This window comes from Hemiscyllium ocellatum, chromosome 7, assembly GCF_020745735.1.
Source record: "Hemiscyllium ocellatum isolate sHemOce1 chromosome 7, sHemOce1.pat.X.cur, whole genome shotgun sequence".
Lineage (NCBI taxonomy): Eukaryota > Metazoa > Chordata > Chondrichthyes > Orectolobiformes > Hemiscylliidae > Hemiscyllium > Hemiscyllium ocellatum.
In genome coordinates this window covers 61757440-61776576 of record NC_083407.1, presented here as the reverse complement: position 1 = coordinate 61776576, position 19137 = coordinate 61757440, and the positions used below count along the sequence as shown (strand labels likewise).

General features: G+C 39.4%; 1 protein-coding gene across 4 annotated transcripts in view; it reads right to left on the bottom strand.

Moving 5' to 3' along the window:
* tlk1a (tousled-like kinase 1a) overlaps positions 1 to 19137 on the bottom strand; it is a 131103-nt gene that overhangs the window by 64718 nt on the left and 47248 nt on the right. For all 4 annotated transcript variants that reach the window (XM_060827262.1, XM_060827266.1, XM_060827264.1 and 1 more), the window contains exon 5: positions 12597 to 12672. In XM_060827262.1, the coding sequence (XP_060683245.1) occupies positions 12597 to 12672 (76 nt within the window). The remainder of the gene's footprint in view (positions 1 to 12596; positions 12673 to 19137) is intronic.

Genomic DNA, 19137 nt, shown 5'->3' with positions numbered 1-19137 from the left:
TAAGGTTGGAGAAAGTGAGGACTGCAGATGCTGGCGATCAGAGCTGAAAAATGTGTTGTTGGAAAAGCACAGCAGATCAGGCAGCATCCAAGGAACAGGAGAATCGATGTAAGCCTGAAACGTAGATACTCCTGCTCCTTGGATGCTGTCTGACCTGCTGCTCTTTTCCAGCAACACATTTTTCAGCGTTTGATAAGGTTCCCTATGGTAGACTAATGGAGAACTTGAAGTCACATGGTGTGCAGGGTGTTCTAGCTAGGTGGATAAAGAACTGGTTGAGCAACAGGAGACAAAGTAGTAGTTGAAGGGAGTTTCTCGAAATGTAGAAAGGAGAGCAATGGTATTCCACAGGGGTCAGTGTTGGGGCCACTATTGTTTGTAATATACATAAATGATCTAGAAGAGGACACTGTTGGTATGACCAGCATGTTTGCAGATGACACGTAGATTGGTGGAGTAGCAGAAAGCATAAGGGACTGTCAAAGAATACAGGAGGATATAGACAGACTTAAGAGTTGGGCGGAAAAGTGGCAGATGGATTTCAATCCAGACAAATGTGAGGTGATGCATTTAGGTAAAACTAATTCTAGAGCGAATTATACACCGAACGGAAGAGCCTTTGGAAAAGTTGATGGGCAGAGGGATATGGGACTGCAGGTTCATTGTACCCTGAAAGTTGCTGCACAGGTGGATAGAGTGGTTAAGAAGGCATATAGTATGCTTGCCTTCATTGGACTGGGTATTGAGTACAAGAGCTGGCAAGTCATGTTAACATCGTACAAGTCATTTGTTCGGCTGCATTTAGAATATGGTGTACAGTTCTGGTCGCCACATTACCAAAAGGATGTGGATGCTTTGGAAAGGGTACAGAGAAGGTTTATGAGAATGTTGCCTGGTATGGAAGGTGCTAGCTATGAAGAGAGGTTGAGTAGGCTAGGTTTGTTTTCATTAGTAAAAAGGCGATTTGGGGGGGGGGGGGGGGGGGGGGGGGGGGTTTACAAAATCATGAAGGGTATAGACAGGGTGGGTAGAAACAAGCTTTCTTCCCTGGGTGAAGATTCAATAATGAGAGGTCACGCTTTCAAGGTGAGAGGTGGAAAGTTTAAGAGGTAATACATGGGGCAAGTACTTTACACAGAGGGTGGTGGGCGTCTGGAATGCGTTGCCAGCAGATGTGGTGGAGGCAGGCAGGATAGATTCATTTAAGATACACCTAGACAGATGCATGAGTAGGTGGGGAGCAGAGGGATACAGATGCCTAGGAATTGACCAAAACGTTTAGACAGTACATTTGGATCAACTCAGGCTTGGAGGGCCGAAGAGCCTGTTCCTGAGCTATAAAGTTTCTTTGTTCATTAACAAACTGAAAATTGAATACACAAATAACTTATCCTATCCAAACCAGACAGGCGATCCCAACTTAATGATGCTGCTCCAAACTACTTGCAACAGTCCCAATAAACAAACCCCTTAGCACAGAGTAAAAATGACAAAGCTTACAGGTTACGAAGTCAGAAGGGCAGAAGGAGGGGGAGCGTGTCCAGTTTCAATTGTGGCCCTGACTCAACTAAGCCCTGAAGCGGACTGACCTGGCAAGCTAGACAGCTGGCCACGTCCCTTGATTATACCTTTTTTAAAAAAAGACTTGAAAGCTTGTTGCCTGAAGCATTATCTGTTAGATATAAACAAAAAGGCCCCACTGAACCATTCAAACTTCAGACGAGTTGTTGGAGAGAATCCTAAGGGGCAGGATGGACATGTATTTGGATTAGTGATCAGTCTATTTACTTCGTGCATGGGAAATCATGTCTCAAAAACGTGATTCAGCTTTTTGAAGTAACAAAGAGGATTGAAGAAGGCAGAGTGGTAGATGTGGTCTGTTTGGACTTCAGTAAGATATTGACAAGGTTTCCCATAGGAGACTGGTTAGCAAGGTTAGATCTCATGGAATACGGTCAGAACTAGCCATTTGGATACAGAACCAGCTCAAAGGTAGAAGATAGAGGGTGGTGGTGGAGGGTTGTTTTTCAAATTGGAAGCCTGTGACCAGTGGAGTGCCACAAGGATCGGTGCTGGGTCCACTACCTCTCATCATTTATATAAATGATTTGGATGTGAGCATAAGAGGTAAAGATGGAAGTTGGCTGATGACACCAAAATTGGAAGTGTAGTGGACAGCGAAGATTACCTCAGAGTACAATGGACCAATGGGCTGAGAAGTGGCAGATGGAATTTAAATTTAGATAAATGTGATGTGCTGCATTTTGGAAAGGCAAATCTTAGCAGGACTTAATGGTAAGGTCCTAGGGAGTGTTGCTGAAGAAAGAGACCTTGGAGTGCAGGTTCATAGCTCCTTGAAAGTGGAGTCGCAGATAGATAGGAGTGTGAAAACGACGCTTGGTATGCTTTCCTTTATTGGCCAGAGTATGGAGTACGGGAGTTTGGAGGTCATGTTGCGGCTCTACAGGACATTGGTTAGGCCTCTTTTGGAATGCTCCATACAATTCTGGTCTCCTTCCTATCGGAAAGATGTTGTGAAACTTGAAAGGGTTCAGAAAGGATTTACAAGGATATTACCAGGGTTGGAGGAATTGAGCTATAGGGAGAGGCTGAACAGGCTCGGGCTGTTTTCCCTTGAACGTTAGAGGCTGAGGTGTGACCTTATAGAGGTTTATAAAATTATGACGGGCATGGATAGAATAAATAGACAAAGTCTTTTCCCTGAGGTGGGGCAGTCCAGAACTAGAGGGCATAAGTTTAGGGTGAGAGGGGAAAGGGAAAGGTATAAAAGAAACCTAAGAGACAACTTTTTCAGGCAGAGGGTAATGCGTGCGTGTAAATGGGCTGCCAGAGGAAATGGTAGAGGCTGGTACAATTGCAACATTTGAGAGGTATCTGGATGGGTATATGAATAGGAAGGGCTTGGAGAAATATAGGTCAAGTGTTGGCAGGTGGGACTAGATTGGGGTGGGATATCTGGTTGGCATGGACGAGTTGGACCGAAGGGTCTGTTTCCATGCTGTACATCTCTATGACAAGGACAACATAACCTTGTAAAAGAAGCAGCTTTGCAACAGCTGGGCTCTGGGGAATGTAATCAAACAGAGAGACCTAGAGGTGCAGGTTCACAGTTCCTTGAAAATTGCACCACAGATAGACAGGGTGGTGAAGAAAGCATTTGGTAAACTTGCCTTCATCGGTCAGAGCACTGGGTACAGGAGTTGGGACATCATGTTATGGCTGTGACATTGGTCAAGTCACATTTGGAGTCACATACAATTCTGATCATCCTGTTACATGAAAGATGTTACTAAACTGGAAAGGGTGCCAAAGTCATCTTACAAAGTTATTACCAAGACTGCAGAATTTGAGTTATAAGGAGAGGCTGGGTAGACTGGGATATTTTTCCCTGGAATATAGGAGGCTGAGGAGCGACTTTACAGAGGTTTTATAAAATCACCGGGGCATAAAGAAGGTGAATAGAAAAGATCTTTTCCCCAGAGTGCAAGAGTCCAAAACTGGTGGGCATAACTTTAAGGTGAGAGAGGAAAGATTTGAAAAGGACCCAAGGGCCAACCTTTTTCCACACAGGGGGTGGTGTGTATATGGAATAAAGTGCCTCAGGAAGTGGTAGAGGCAAGTATAAATACATTTAAAAGATATTTGGATACATACATGGATAGGGAAGGTTTAAGAGGGATATGGGCCAAACACAGGCAAATGGGACTAATCCAGTTTAGGGAACCTGGTTGGCAGGGACAAGTTGGGCCACAGTAGGACTGTACGACGTCTTTCAAAATTCAGCATCACTAAGGTCAACAGTCATGTTAATAATCATTTTTTTCAAAAGTTTACTCACAATGAAACATTAATACAATTTTCTTCTGATTTAGGAAACTGGTTATGTTGGAAATGACAGAAATGCAATTGTGTCTATGCAGTTGAAGACGGTGTGGTGCACCAAGTGTTGGGTAACTATGTACAATACAATGTCAAGGACATTTTTCTAAACTAGTTTAAAACTGACTTGATCACTGGCTGCAGCAACATAATCATCATATAGTCAGCAAATTCGCCAATGTGTGTGAAACATTTTTTAGATTCAAAGTCCACTAAATATTCTGCATTTCTTTACATGTGAAATTTAAATTAAATGAAAAAAAAATCACAAGTGTGCTGAAATTCCTTCCATTTGGAAATATAATGTTGGAATGTGCATCTATGCTTGCTTAAGACCAATGACCAGGGATCAACAAATACATTGACATAAACACAATATCTTGGACACATTCAGTTGACCTGGAAGGGTCTGGAGAGAAAGAATTAATATTTCAGTTCATGTTAAGAGTTAGGTTTTCAAACTGTGGCCTGTATTTCTCCTGTTCGACCAACCTATTGCTGGTTGAGCGCAGTCCATACTCTACCTACTACAAACACCGCAGGAACAGGCTGCTTGATTTGATGGGCCTGTTGTTTTTGAGATATTTCACCTTTACAAAGTAACTTCAGGTAGACTACATACTCTTCAGGTAGAAAAATGGTAGTCTTTCACTGATGTGCAAGTTTAAAAATTCATCAAAAATCTGAACAACAGTATAAGGAAGACCTTTCACACTGTGTCAATGCAGTCCACGTTCTGTTTACTGAACAATTAAGCAACATTTCAGATGAATTTCAGTCCCATGCAAAGCCTGGCTCCAGGTATGTAGATCATGCATCACAGCAAATTATTGATCCATCAAATATCATGTTGTTGTTAATAACTGTGCACAATTGATAAGTCTACTCTTGCAAATTGCAGAACACTGATGTGATTCTGCAATTAAGCAGCACTCACTGAAAATTCTGAATGCGTTAATACCTATACCAATAGCTCAATTTAAGATTATTAGGAGAGCTCATAACATGGCTCATTTACATTTGCTAGATATCCTATTGATCCAAAGGTCCCAATCTGTCATCTGAAAACAAATAGAATACATGAGTCTATACATCTTTTCTTGAATTATCCAGGAAACAGGAGTTGGGAGGTCATGTTGCAGCTGTACACGACATTGGTTAGACCACTGTTGGAATATTGCATGCAATTCTGGTCTCCTTCCTATTGAAAAGATGTTGTAAAACTTGAAAGGGCTCAGAAATGATTTACAAGGATTTGCCAGGGTTGGAGGATTTGAGCTATACAGAGGGGCTGAACAGGCTAGGGCTGTTTTCCCTGGAGTGTCTGAGGCTGAGCAGTGACCTTATAGAGGATTACAAAGTTATGAAGGGCATGGATAGGATAAATAGACAAGTCCAGAACTAGAGGGCATAGGTTTAGTGTGAGAGGGGTAAGATATAAAAGGAGACCTAAGGGCAACTTTTTCACTCAGGGGGCTTTACATAGATGGAATGAACTGCCAGAGGAAGTGGTGGCGGCTAGTACAATTGCAATATTTAAAAAGGTATCGGGATGGGTATATGAATCGGAAAAGGTTTGCAGGGACATGGGCCAGGTGCTGGCAGGTGAGACTACATTAGGTTGGGATAGCTGGTCGGTATGGACGAGTTGGACCAAAGGATCTGTTTCTATACATCTCTATGACTCTATAACTTGGGGAGCCTAGGACCCATGGTAACACCTCAGCCAAATATGACTGACCCATGGTGGCTCAGTGGTTACCACTGCTGCCTCACAGCGCCAGGGACTCAGGTTCAATTCTGGCCTCGGCCGACTGTCTGTGTGGAGTTTGCACATTCTCCTGCATCTGCATAGGTTTCCTCTGGTTTCTTCCCATAATCCAAAAGATGTGCAGGTTAGGTGAATTGGCTATGCTAAATTGCCCATAGTGTTAGTTGCATTAGTAAATGTTGGGTCGGGCAATGGGTCTGCGTGGGTTACTCTTTGGAGGGTCGGTGTGGACTTGTTGGGCCAGAGGGCCTGTTTCCATTCTGTCAGGAAGCTAATGTAAAAAACAACTTTTTGTACTCTAGTAGAAACGGTTGTGATTGCTTGAAAAATGGTAATCTTACATCTGTGCTATGAGTGCAAGACAAAAAGCTTCAGGAACAAAGCTCTTTCCAGTAATATTTAAGTGCAGAACTGCCAAGCAACTAATAGCAATCTTTTCTTTTATATGGCATGTATTTCATGTCTCCCTTACACGGTAACATTTTGCTACACCAACTCTATCAAAACTGACCATAATCCTAAAAACTTCTATCAGATTACCACGCCATCAAATGGCCATGTTTATTCAATCCTTACTGACAAGTTATAACCCTCTTGGCAATGTCCATGTAGTACAAAAAATGATCTTTCTCCAAAGTTTCTGTATCTTTGTAATAGTGAAAGCAGAATGGTAGACATCACTCCAAGTAGATGCAATAGAAGCTTAACACGATCTCCCTGGTTTTCAAGGTTATCCCTCTAGAAGTAAATCAAGGTTTAGCTCACTTTTTGTTTATGGCTTGTGTCAGTACTTCCAGCAATTTATTTGTGTCGTGAGTTCTTTTGCTCTTCTTCCCATTGACAGTCATTTTCCAAGGGAAGGACAGGTTCTTGTTTTCATAATACACAACTCCTAAAGCCCATTCGTATTTGAGATGGAATAATCCCCACTTGCCTGGACGCGTTGCTTCAACACTCAAACTCAACACCATTCAATACAAAGGATTCTGCTTGATTGACGTCCACCCAAAATCTGACAGCATTCATTGACTGAATCAGCAGTGCACTGTAGTTGCTTTATACTATTTAAAAGTAGAAGTTTATCACGGTTCCTTTGCTAACACTTGTCAAAACCTGCAACTTCTACCACCCTGCAAGACATAGGAAACACCACCACCTGAAAGTTTCCCAACAATCTAGATACTGACCAATTTGAAAATACATTACTGTTCCTTCATTGTCAAGAGGTCAAAATTCTCTATCTAACAGTACATAGACTGCAGTTCAAGACGATAATTGGTATCAATGGTGATACTGAGTTAAGAATGGGTAAAAATACTACAATTATAATTATGACGACACAAAAGGAGGCCATCCGACAAAGCGTACCCGCAATGGCTCTTCAAATGACCATTAGTACCTGGTGCGAACCTCCTCCTTTCTTCCCAACCCATTGCACATTATTTAGTCAGAGAGTCAAAGAGACGTATAACACGGAAACAGACCCTTCAGTCCAACTCGTTCATGCCGACCAGATATCATAACCTAATCTAATCCTAGTTGCCAACACTTGGCCCATATTCCTCTAAACACTTCCTATCCCGAAATGTCGATTTTCCTGCTCCTCGGATGCTGCCTAAATTGCTGTGCTTTTCCAGCACGACTCTAATCCAGAATCTGCCGTCATTGTTTTTACCTATTCATATACCCATCCAGATGTCTTTTAAAAATGTTGTTATTGTACTAGCCTCCACTACTTCCTCTGGCAGCTCATTACATACACTCACCAAGCTGTGTGTGAAAAAGTTGCCCCTTAGGTCCCTTTTAAATTTTTCGCCTTTCACCCTAAACCTATGGTCTCTAGTTCTGGACTCCGCTATCTCAGAGAAACGACCTTGTCTATTTACTCTATCTACATCCCTCATGATTTTTTTAAACCTCTTAAGGTCACCCTTCAGGAGGGAGGTTCAATTGAGATATTCAGGAGGGCAATTCATGATCATTTAGATAGAAATAGTGTGCGGAATTCTGGTCTCCCTCCTATCGGAAGGATGTTGTGAAACTTGAAGGTGTACAGAAAAGATTTACAAAGACATTGTCAGGATTGGAGGATTTGAGCTATCAGGAGAAACTGAATAGTCTGGGGCTGTTTTCCCACGATGGTCTAGAGAAAACAGCCTTAGCCTCTCCCCATAGCTTTGTACCTTCGATGCTGCTGTAAATGGTGTTATGGACCCCTCAAAACATTTCAAGAAGGTAGCTTAAACCCTAACTTTTCTAGTTGTTTTAAGCAGATGTAAAAGTGGATAAGTAAAAAATGAGGTCTGCAGATGCTAGAGATCACAGCTGAAAACGTGTTGCTGGTTAAAGCACAGCAGGTCAGGCAGCATCTCAGGAATAGGGAATTCGAAGTTTCGAGCATAAAGGGCTTATGCTCGAAACGTCGAATTCCCTATTCCTGAGATGCTGCCTGACCTGCTGTGCTTTAACCAGCAACACATTTTCAGCTGTAAAAGTGGATAATGCAGGAGTGATGCAGCCGGTCAAACCACTCAGTTTTAAACAAAACATTATTCATTTACAAACTATCGAATGATATACAAACAGAATGTGGAATAACTTAACCTATCTGAAAATCCTGGTGTTGTGTTGTGTGATTTTTAACTTTGTACACCACAGTCCAACACCGGCATCTTCAAATCATATCTGAAAACCTGACTGACAATATCCTCTGCAACTTAAAGAGCTGTTCCTATTTCCTGCAACATCCCATAAACACACCCTTTGAAAAAGGAGGTAAAATCAAACACAGCTTAGAGGAGAGGGAGCGCGAGGGAGAGACCTGCGTGCACGCATGCGAGAGAGATATATGCACGTGCGCGAGAGAGAGAGATGTGCGCGAGATAGACAGATGTGAGAGAGAGAGAGAGACAGAGATGTGCATGAGAGAGATAGAGACACAGGGGGAAGAGGGAGAAACAGAATCAGCACGGAACCTCTTTTTACTCCAAAGGTTTCTCTGCTTTTATTGTAGCTGGGAATCCAAACCCAACCCTGAACTGGGAGAACTGGCCACTCCCCTTTCAACGCACAAGTGTTTTTAAAATAAAACCCTAAAAGCCTCCTCAGATCGTTGACTTAGGCAGTATCTGTTAGCCATTATTAAAATAGCAAGTTCAGACATTTCAGCACCAGTGCCTTTATGAACGCCCCCCCTCCTCAAAAAAAGACAAGAATAGCCTTGTTAAATGGGGCACATTGTCACACTGGCGACTTGTAAACTTTTCACGGTATACACGTGACAAAAAAAAGCTAATATGCCCACATCCTAATGAATGGTTAAAAATACAACTTTCCTTTTCGAAATCTGCTCTGATCGCTGTTCATTCCTTCTTGGTTCTATATCTTTTTGCTATTACAACTTTTTTAGTACCATCATCAGTTCTATCACCACTGTTAAGCTAATTGGTCCTCAGTTCACTGAAATTGTTCCATCTTCCTTTTCAAAAAAAAGGAATCATGTTGATTATGTGCAATTCTGCTGGTACTATTTGCTTTTCAAGTGTATTTTTAAATCATATACATATGCAATAGTTGCTCGCCTGCTCTTCTCTAATCTGTTAATATGCATTGATGCAATCTCCCACTTGCCAGGTTAAATGCCATTTAGAGAGATAAAACTATGTTGCATTATGACCATTTATTAATGGCTTGTTAAATACTTAGAAAAGCAATTATAGAGTCATTGAACTGTACAGCATGGAAACAGACCCTTCGGTCCAATTTGCTATTTTGCTATGATCACCCCCAAATTACCTTGTGCATTCTATAGTGACACTATCTCTGCCTTTGAATATTTTTGTATTATTTGTCTACAGATTTTTTTAATATTCCATGCATAATTCCTTTTCGCTTTCCTTGTTCTTTTACTTTTATGAACCAGTGTTCCTTCTTGTCTTTAAATGTTTTAGCACTTCATTTTTTTTTTCAGTTTTATCCATCTTAAATATACCTCTCCTGATATGTTTTCATTGCCTTCTAAAGCGGTTCTCATTTCATCGTTTCTCATAGTACTATTCACATTCTGATAGTTTTTTTAAAAATGTATTAGTATTGGTCTTATTTGCATACAATATTTTAAACTTTAATATGTTGTGAAGATGCTGTGCAAAGGCTGGTTAAGTTCAATTAAATTGGCTGTCTTTCTAGATTTTGAAACCACTATCCAGCAACAAATAGCATTTTGACTAAATGTTGTTGGTATGTCTTGCTTATTAGTCCGATTGTAAATTTTCATACATCCATTGAATGATCAACATAATATTTCTGTTGCTGTACACAAAGAAGAAAATTTCTGCAATGATAATACTGTTCTCCTGCGAGTACCTGAAAGATCTTTCAGAAATTGAGAGAGATTCTTGGAGGGTGTCAGTATCGGTATAGGGGCCCCAATTCAATAAGGTTTGAAATATTATTGTTCTATGCAAACAATCATCCAATTATGTTCAAATTCATCAGGAAGGTCATAATCACTCTTCCGACAGAAGAGTATGTATGCTTGGCACTGTTCATGCCAAGCATACTTATCACTACTCAAGTTAAAGCTTGACTTTAGTCAGCACTACAATCTAAGGTCCTTCAGATGGCAACTGCATTAAACAGCATTATTTTTCAACAGACATAGTGCTGCTCAATGCTTCAAATACACGCTCTGATAACTTTACTGCACTTGCAGAATACCCTATACACACACATTTCATAGTAACTATCATATAAATTATAGGTGGACAGCACACTGATCACACACAACATATAATATTGATTTTACTAAATTATTAAAATCCAGCCAAGTCTGCAAGATTCCAGTGCATAGGTTAAAAAGGGACCAAGTAATGATAGCTATCCAATTAAATCTAAATGCTACATCATTCAAAATTCTTTGGAGAGTAAGAAACACTAAAGTCGATCCAATAAAATTCTGGATTACATAAATTGTTAAATTTGAGATGGTTAGGTTTTGAAATATACATTAGAATAGGAGCCCCTATTATTGATCTGCTGAGCATACTTAAAGATAGAGATTTACCTTGTTAACTCATGCAACGTGAACTCACAGCACATTTCAAACAGAACCGCTGCTTTGGTTTTTGATTTTAATTTTTCTATTTCTAATTTGGTTCATTCTATGCAGCATTTATAGTGGTATAAAGACCCCTTTTCAGAGTTTAGAGAAAAAGAAAAATACTTCTCTCATCATAAGTACCTATTTTTAATGAAAAACAGGTATTTTCTTTTTAGAAACCTACACCTAATTCTCAGCTGGTCAACAGCGATAAAGGATTTTAGCACTGGAAAACGCACAGCCAAGCAGTAGTACTTGATGTTGTCACATTGGAAAGAGAAGTATGGATAACAGTAATAGTGGTAAACATTCATCAATTGATCAGGGGATGTTTTTGTTCATTGAAGGTCAATGTTCTCTTCGATATCTCTGCGGAATAGTCAAGAGCGAAGTTTTGACAAGAATGAACTTATATTTAAGTAATTTCCTACAATGGTGAATCGAACACTGTCAAAATATTTTACACAGTACATTTAGCGAGGCAACTATCGCAATCCTCCATTGATTCATTTGTCATAATTGTTCAAGTACCCAACAGAATCTATTGTGCACAATTATTTGAAGACTTCAACATGACAAAGCTATATGATTCTATGCAGATACCTACTTGCCCTGCCTTAAGAAGAAAACTGTTAATGAATTGAAGAAATTAGCACTAAGCACTCTTATGCAGAGATCTCAAATACTAATGATGCAAATGCAATTAGTACAGCCATTATTTATAACTTGAAACCACATAGCGCCAAAGAAATGTGATAGCAACTATGGTTAGAGAAATTGCAAACAACTTCTGACCAGTAGCTATGATAACATTTCACCAACATCAGCAATTTGAAGATTAATTCCGTTCCACTGATGTCACAAATACTCGTAATTGTACAGGTAGAATCAAAATCACTTCCTAATGGAGACAACAGTTTTCCTCTCTAATTTCCTAGCATAGTCAAAATGGTGCTGGTTAGACAGTTAAGAAAGACTATGTGACTGGTGTTTGGTCGCAGAAAGAAACAGAATAAATAGTGAAAGTAGCTTAAACAGAGCCCTTAAAAAGAAGAGAAAATTACGTGTTCGTGCAGCAACTTGCTCTGTGCATTTGTCCATGACTTTGAACTGGCCCATAATTAGTCTAGACCAATCAAAAACATTGGGAGGCTGAACAAATTAAACTCATGCTTTTAATTAATACATCCAAACATCCACACCAGAGTTACACAAATGTTGTTGAGGATCATAATTTGAGAAAATATATCAAACATTATTTTCAGGCAATTGAATACTGAAAGGACTGTGGAATATAGGTAGTCTGGAGTTAAGGAACAAACTGCAATTCTTTTTGTCGGATATCAAAATTCATTCAGTATTCTGTACTTCATTGTCTCTGGACATTTGTTTCCTACATCACAATTTTTTTCTTCAGTATGCTTACAATGCCCCAAATAATATGCTAACCGTGTCAGGTTGATGAGCTGTCATAATAGCCTTCCAAATGTCAGCACAGCTTTTGATCAACACTTCAGTCATTACATGTTACATTATTCTGTTACCACCACTTCATATGGTACCTCTTACTTTGCCTGACACCCATACATCTGTATTTCCTCGACTACGAAAAGCAAAACCTAGAGTCCTTCTGGCAACAAGGATGGAGGAGTGGGAAGCAAGCAGTTTTCAAATGTCAATTTACCTTTCCGGTCGTAGTGAAAGGCGTTTCAAAACCCTACCTGGATATTTTAAATCAAAAAACTGATTTTTCAATTTCGAGATCCCCTCCCCCACCCCCGCCATTTGCAACCTCAGGGACCTTTTTCTCCCGACATCTCTTACCTTGGCTATTATCACTCTGGTTATCGGCTTTGCGTTTTCTTCCTCTTGCAGAGTCAGGTTGTTTCTTTTCTGGGGTCTAAAAAAAGATATAGGTATCAGACATTTGATTTACTATAATCCTGACATCTTAAATGTAAAAGCAAATTAATTTTACACTTCTGGGAATTTGTATTTTATTTTGTAATAAATTTTACAATTTAATTCCTAAATGCTATATCTTGGAATCATGGAGATGCAATTCCTGATGAAGGGCTCTGGCCCAAAACATCGAATTTCCTGTTCCTTGGATGCTGCCTGACCTGCTGTGCTTTAACCAGCAACGTATTTTCAGATGCAATTGTGGAAAATTTACAATATTTTCACTGCCTAGCAAGTTGAAAGAACCTCGAGATATAGTGTTAAATTAAGCATATAAGGAAGGCTTGAAGGACTTTGTTGATCCAAATCAGCAGCACAGTGCATTTCAGCTTAGCACATCTGGCAAGGAATGAATCATGGTAAGGAATCAGGATTCATATTCGTACCAGAGCCCAGCGATCCTGGCTAAAATGCGAGCACATTATTGGTTAAGTATAACAAAGATACTAACCAAAAATATATTTTTACTTAAAATGTCTTCTTCTCTCGATTATAGATTATGAAAATTTCCATTAAGTTTTATTTTAATTAACTTCCTGTGAATGTAGTGAATTAATTACAGTCCATTCATAAAATGGTGTTAAACTGATGATAAAATATTGCTTGTCTGTCCTTCCTATAGTTACATTTCATGACATGGAGCCAAGTCAGAGGCTAACCAAGAATTAGCGTCTGAGGCTAGTGGGTCGGATCAGAAGTGGACCCGGGATTATAGATAAGGAGCAACAGAAGTGAAGAGACCTGGGGTACCCATGTACCAATCAATGAAGCTATCAGGGAGGATTGAGAACATAGTTAAAAACAAAGGGCATATGGGATCCGGATCTTTATCAATAATTAGGAAGTATGGGTACAAAAGCAAGAAAGTTGAAACATTAGCTCATCCTCAACAAGAGTACTGCAATCAATTCAGGCTATTGCACTTCTGGAAGGTTCATGAATAAGGGGATAGTAATTTAACAGTGGGACTAAATTAGTTTAAGATATCTGGTCAGCTTTGACGAGTCGGAGTGAAAGGCGTGTTCTCGTGCTGTACATCTCTATGACACTATAATAGTGACCTCAAGGAAAACCTTTTTATGCAAAAAGTGATCAAAGTCTGGAATGTACTGCCTGAGTGCAATACTGGAGGTAGCTCCAACTGCAACTTTTTAAAGAGAACCAGATAAGTGCATGACCTGTAAACAAACACTTGAGCTACAGAAAAACAGTGGGCAGAACAGGAACAGCAGTTTGCTGCTGCACCAACTCCAGAAAAACTAGGCAAAGGAAGTGGAGTAACACTGTTAATAAAGGACTATTACGGATCCAATAGATAATGATGGAGAATCAGTTTGGAAGGAAGGAGCAGAAAGGTTGCCCACATTTGAAGCAAGAACAAACAGATTATTGTTTAAATGGAGAGAGACTGCAGTATAATGAAGGTGTCTTCTGCTTGTCCTTGTACACAAATCAAAGATTCAGCATGCAAGTACAGCAAGTAATTAAGATAAATTAAAAAAAAGAACCGTGGACACTGCAAATCAGAAACAAAAACAGAAATTGCTGGAAAAGCTCAGCCACTGTGGCAGCATCTGTGGACAGAAATCAGAGTTAATGTTTCAGGATGACTGACCCTTCCTCAGAAGATAAGTAAAATGCTGGCCTTTACTGCAAGGGGTGGAAAATAAGACCATAACAAGGTACAGATAAGGAAAGCTATCAACACAGTCTCACTCATCCACCAGGAACACATTTTTTAAGTAGCTCTTGCTCTCTCACTCACCACGTCCCTTAAACCACTCACATCCAACTTTAATGCCTGTGTGTTGAATCACCTTCAGCAGTCTATCCACGAATAAATGGGAACTTGTGCTTCATTTGCATATACATTTCTAATTGACAGGGTTCTCTTGTTTAGCTTCTTTGGGATCTGGAAAGATCTGTTCTTAGTTCTGTTGCCTACCTTAAACAGACTAAAATTATTAATAATTACCAGGTTGTGTTGTACATTCTAAAAGATTGGATTAAGCCATTGCCCATCTTGCTGCAATTGTTTAAGGTATAGGAAATAGAATTCACTTTGAGTACTTAGTAATGTTTTGGTCTCTTCGAGAAATTATATACTTGCATTGGAGGAAGTTCATATCAGGGTAGCTGGGTTGATTCCTGGGATGAAGCAGTTGTCTCATCAAGAAAGAATGACCTGTAGACACTGGAGTTAAGAATGAGAGCTGACCTTAATCAAACAAGATGGTGAGGAAGCTTGAGTTTATTAAAAGGAAATTTCCCCTTCTAAGGGAGTCTAAAACTAGGACATACAGTTTCAGAATAAGAGATGTTTTTCATGCTAGATGGAGGCTAGGAAGATTGTTTTTTCCTAATGTCTTGTTAATCTTTGGAATTCTGTACTTCAGAAAACAGTGAAGGCTGGGTGACTGAATATATTCAAGGCTGACTTCAACAGATATTTGATGTTCTAGGGAATCAAGGGTTATGGTTAAATGCATAAAATTGGACTTCAACATCTATTTACTCTAAATTCTATTTACCTCCTCTCTCTCATTCTGAGGCCCACATCTTCCAGATGGTGCAGTGACTTACCTACACTGCACTCAACGAGTTTTCTAAATTTGCGACTCACAGTAAAAACAACATACAGTTGATTTTAGAGTTGTACAGCACAGAAACAAACCCTTCTGTCCAACTCATCTGCAGTAATCAGACATCCCAATCTTACCCAGTCCAATTTGCCAGCGTTTGGCCCATATCAGTCTCAACCTTTTCATTTATTTTTAATTTATTGATTTTTCTGTGGGATGTGGACGTTAGTGATTGGCCAGCATTTATTGTTTATCCCTAGTTGCGCTTGTGAAGTGGTGGTGAGCTGTTTCTTGACTCCCCATGCCATTAGGGAGACAGTTCTAAGATTTTGATCCAGAGAGAGTGAAGGAACAGTGATATATTTCCAAGTCAGGATTCTGAGTAGCTTGGAGGGGGAAGTTGAAGGTGGTGGCGTTCCCATATATCTACTATCTTCTAGATGGAAGTGGTTATTGGTTTGAAAAGTGCTGTGTGAGAATTATTGATGAATTTCAGCAGTGCATCTTGTAGATAATACACACTGCTGCTAGTAAGCTTCAGTAGAAGAGGGAGTGGATGTGGTGCCAACAAAGCGGGCTTTGCCCTGGATGATTTCAAGCTTAAGTATTGTTGGGGCTGCACTGATCCAGGCAAATACCACTTTTGCGTAGTTCTTATCATTTTAAAGTGTCAGTGGACTCAACACATTAACTGTTTCTCTCTCCATTGATACTGCCAGACCTGCTGAGTTTCTCCAGCATTTTCCATTTTGTTTACTTATTCAAATTCCATTTCACAGCATTTGGTTTGTGGTTTTGTGCGCCATGGTATATCAAGTATTTGTTTGAATACTACTTCAAATACTATGAGTCCTGCCTCTATCACTTTTTCAGGCAGACAATTCCAGATGCCCACCACGCTCTAGGCTAAAATAAAATCACCATAAAATTATATCCGGATGTAAAACGTTTGTTAAACAAACCAAGCAAGTAACAGTAAAATAAAGTGGCGATTTCTGTGAAAGGAACGTTTGAGACATTTCCAAATAAAACAGCTGTAAAACCATGAAATGCAGCCTGGGTGTACTTGATTATTGCACACTTTTTAATCTAAGGTCATTACTTTTTCAGATTTTAAATCTGGAGAGGTTCCCAAGGAATAATTGTGAAGAATCTGGTGAGAAGGGCAGAATACAATACCTTTGCTGTGGATATACAATCAACATGATTGCAATTCATTAATTTGAGCAGGGACCTTCTGAAGGAAGTACCTGTTCACAAGTGAGATTAAATTAACTTCAAATTTCCAGTAGCACCGTTCGAACTTAAGCTTTTACCAGTCTCATGATGTGCTGTTCCATTTTGCTTTCACTTTCTTCATCTGTATCTATACCAAGCTTTAGCCCTGCCTCACTTTCTCCTAATCTGGCTCTCTCTCCTGTATTCTAATGGATTGTTCCTACCCAATTTTCCCCTTTCTTCTGCCTGCTTATTTCAAATTATACAAGTTACTTTCTGATTAACCTAACTTAATCTTTTTCTTTGAGAGTCCAGAGCACTAGAAGCTGACAACAGAAACACCTGGGGCCCAATTAGTAGCATTGTTCAGAGGCTGGTAAACCAAGCTGTGAAGTGACAATTTTATGGACAGTGAAATGTTGATTCAGCAGGTACAGAAGATTGATCATGCATTAGAAAACAAGTAACATATCAGCTATAAAATAAAAGTTATAAATTAGATAAAGCAAATTTGATTAGCATGAAGCCATGGTTAAATATATAGAATTATACAGATTTATGTGAAATGAACAGCACAAACAAATCATGTGTCCAACTGATCCATGTTAGTGTTAATGCTTCATACCAATCCCTCCTAATAATACTTCGTTCAGCCTAATCAGCATGTCCTTCTATTCACTACTCTTTCATTTGCTTTCCCTTAAGCACATCTAACTTGCTTCATCTGACAATTGTCACATCGAGTTTTACATTATAACCGTTTTCTGGATAAATGAGATTTTCCTGTGCTTCCTTTCAGATTTATTGAAGAGGGTCTTATATCTGGTTTGTTTGGACTTCATTTGAAAAGGCTTATAGCAGGTCACCTCACACTTCTCTTATCTAGAGGAAAGATACCGATTCTGAATTGATCTTTCCAACAACTGTAACTTCTCAGTTCTGGTATTATACCAGAAAACTTTCTCTGAGGCCTTCTTCAGTGCCTCTACAAATCATTGTAACATGAAATGTATTACACATTCCTGTTCTCTAAATACAAATCTAACAAAGTTTCTGCACAAATTTAACATGACTTCCTAACATTTCAATCATATCTTTAAAAAAAATCTCATTTGCTATTTTAATGTCCTTGTTAATCCATTACCATTTTGCAATCTCTTTTCCCACTGTTAAACACTCAGGGATTGACAAGTGGTACAAATATTTGTTTTGTCTTAAATTTTGATTTTTCTAATTTTACATAGCTACAATGTGGTTTGCCAACTTTTGTACTCCATGCCCTGATTGAAGGCACATGTCATATGCCATCTTAATCAACTTGGTCACCTGCGCTGCTACTATTAGGGAGCCATGGACCTGCATGTCCAGATCCATCTGTATGTTAAGGCTTCTAAGGGTTCTGCCATGTCTAATACGCCACAGAAAATTTGATCCTCCAAAATGCACCACCTTGCATTTGTCTGGATAAACAAATCATAGCTCAACCATTAAGCTTGATACTGGGCAAAAATTCCTTAAGCTAACAAGCCAATTACATAGTGAAAAGGAGCTAGATGAATATCAACTGAAAAGAGAGACAGCAGCTTATATGGACATTAACAATGCTTCACTTTTGACCTGGGCTTACAGAATGGCGCTTTGATACTTTGAAGAAACAGATCAACATTTTACTTGGGAGAGAAATGCAGGTGAAAATACTCAAAACATCAACCCTGGATATAGTTTGCCAGGTCAAGTGGCCTTCATTCATGTCCATATAGATATCTTCAGGATGGTCAAGCTGCCAGACACCTTACCAGCAAACTAAATTGGTTATGTGCTCTCACTCACCCAGAATACTGCCACACTGTTGCACAGTCAAATTTCATTAGCTTGCATGGATCTTTCTCAAGCCATTTGAAAATGTACTAAATAAAACTAGGTGGAAAAGGATTATAACTGCTGGCCCTAAACCACAAGTAATTTTACTTGTTAAAAACAAATAATAAATGGACTCAGCACCTTTTTTTAGTTGCATGGTTGACTAACAGTTATCGATCATTGTCAAAGTTAACGAACAAATCAAAAGTTTCAACTGACAGTGTAAACGGTTGTAGCACATTGGCTTTACTCCCCAGGTAGCACCCAACAGTTTTGATAGGGTTCCCTTTTATCTTGTCCTTAGGTTTAGGGTTCTGGAGGTGTTGTCAGTAGATAAGTCAAGAATGCTGAGATCTTTGGTACTAGGTCACGAGCAAGCGGTTAGCCACACAACTGGACATGTTGTTCTTTCTTGGCCTTAGAGTTGTTCATGTGGAAAGCTGAAATAACAATCTTGGTAGTACTTCCATTTTCTGAAGTGGACTTCCAAAGAACATGGATCTTCTGCAAGTACTTTCTTAATATCTTGAAACTCGTCAGCCTGGAAAGCCAGGGTAAAAATGATCTGAACCCATTCACAAACTCAATGTTAAGAAACCACACTATCTGCATGGGGCTAGACACACAATGCAAATATTTAGTGCGTCATTTTCAGTAAATAAAAATGTTTAAGAGTGCCTTAAATACCAAAGCTACAAATTCAGATCAGCTGCAAAAACACTATTCAATGAAGACAAATGAAT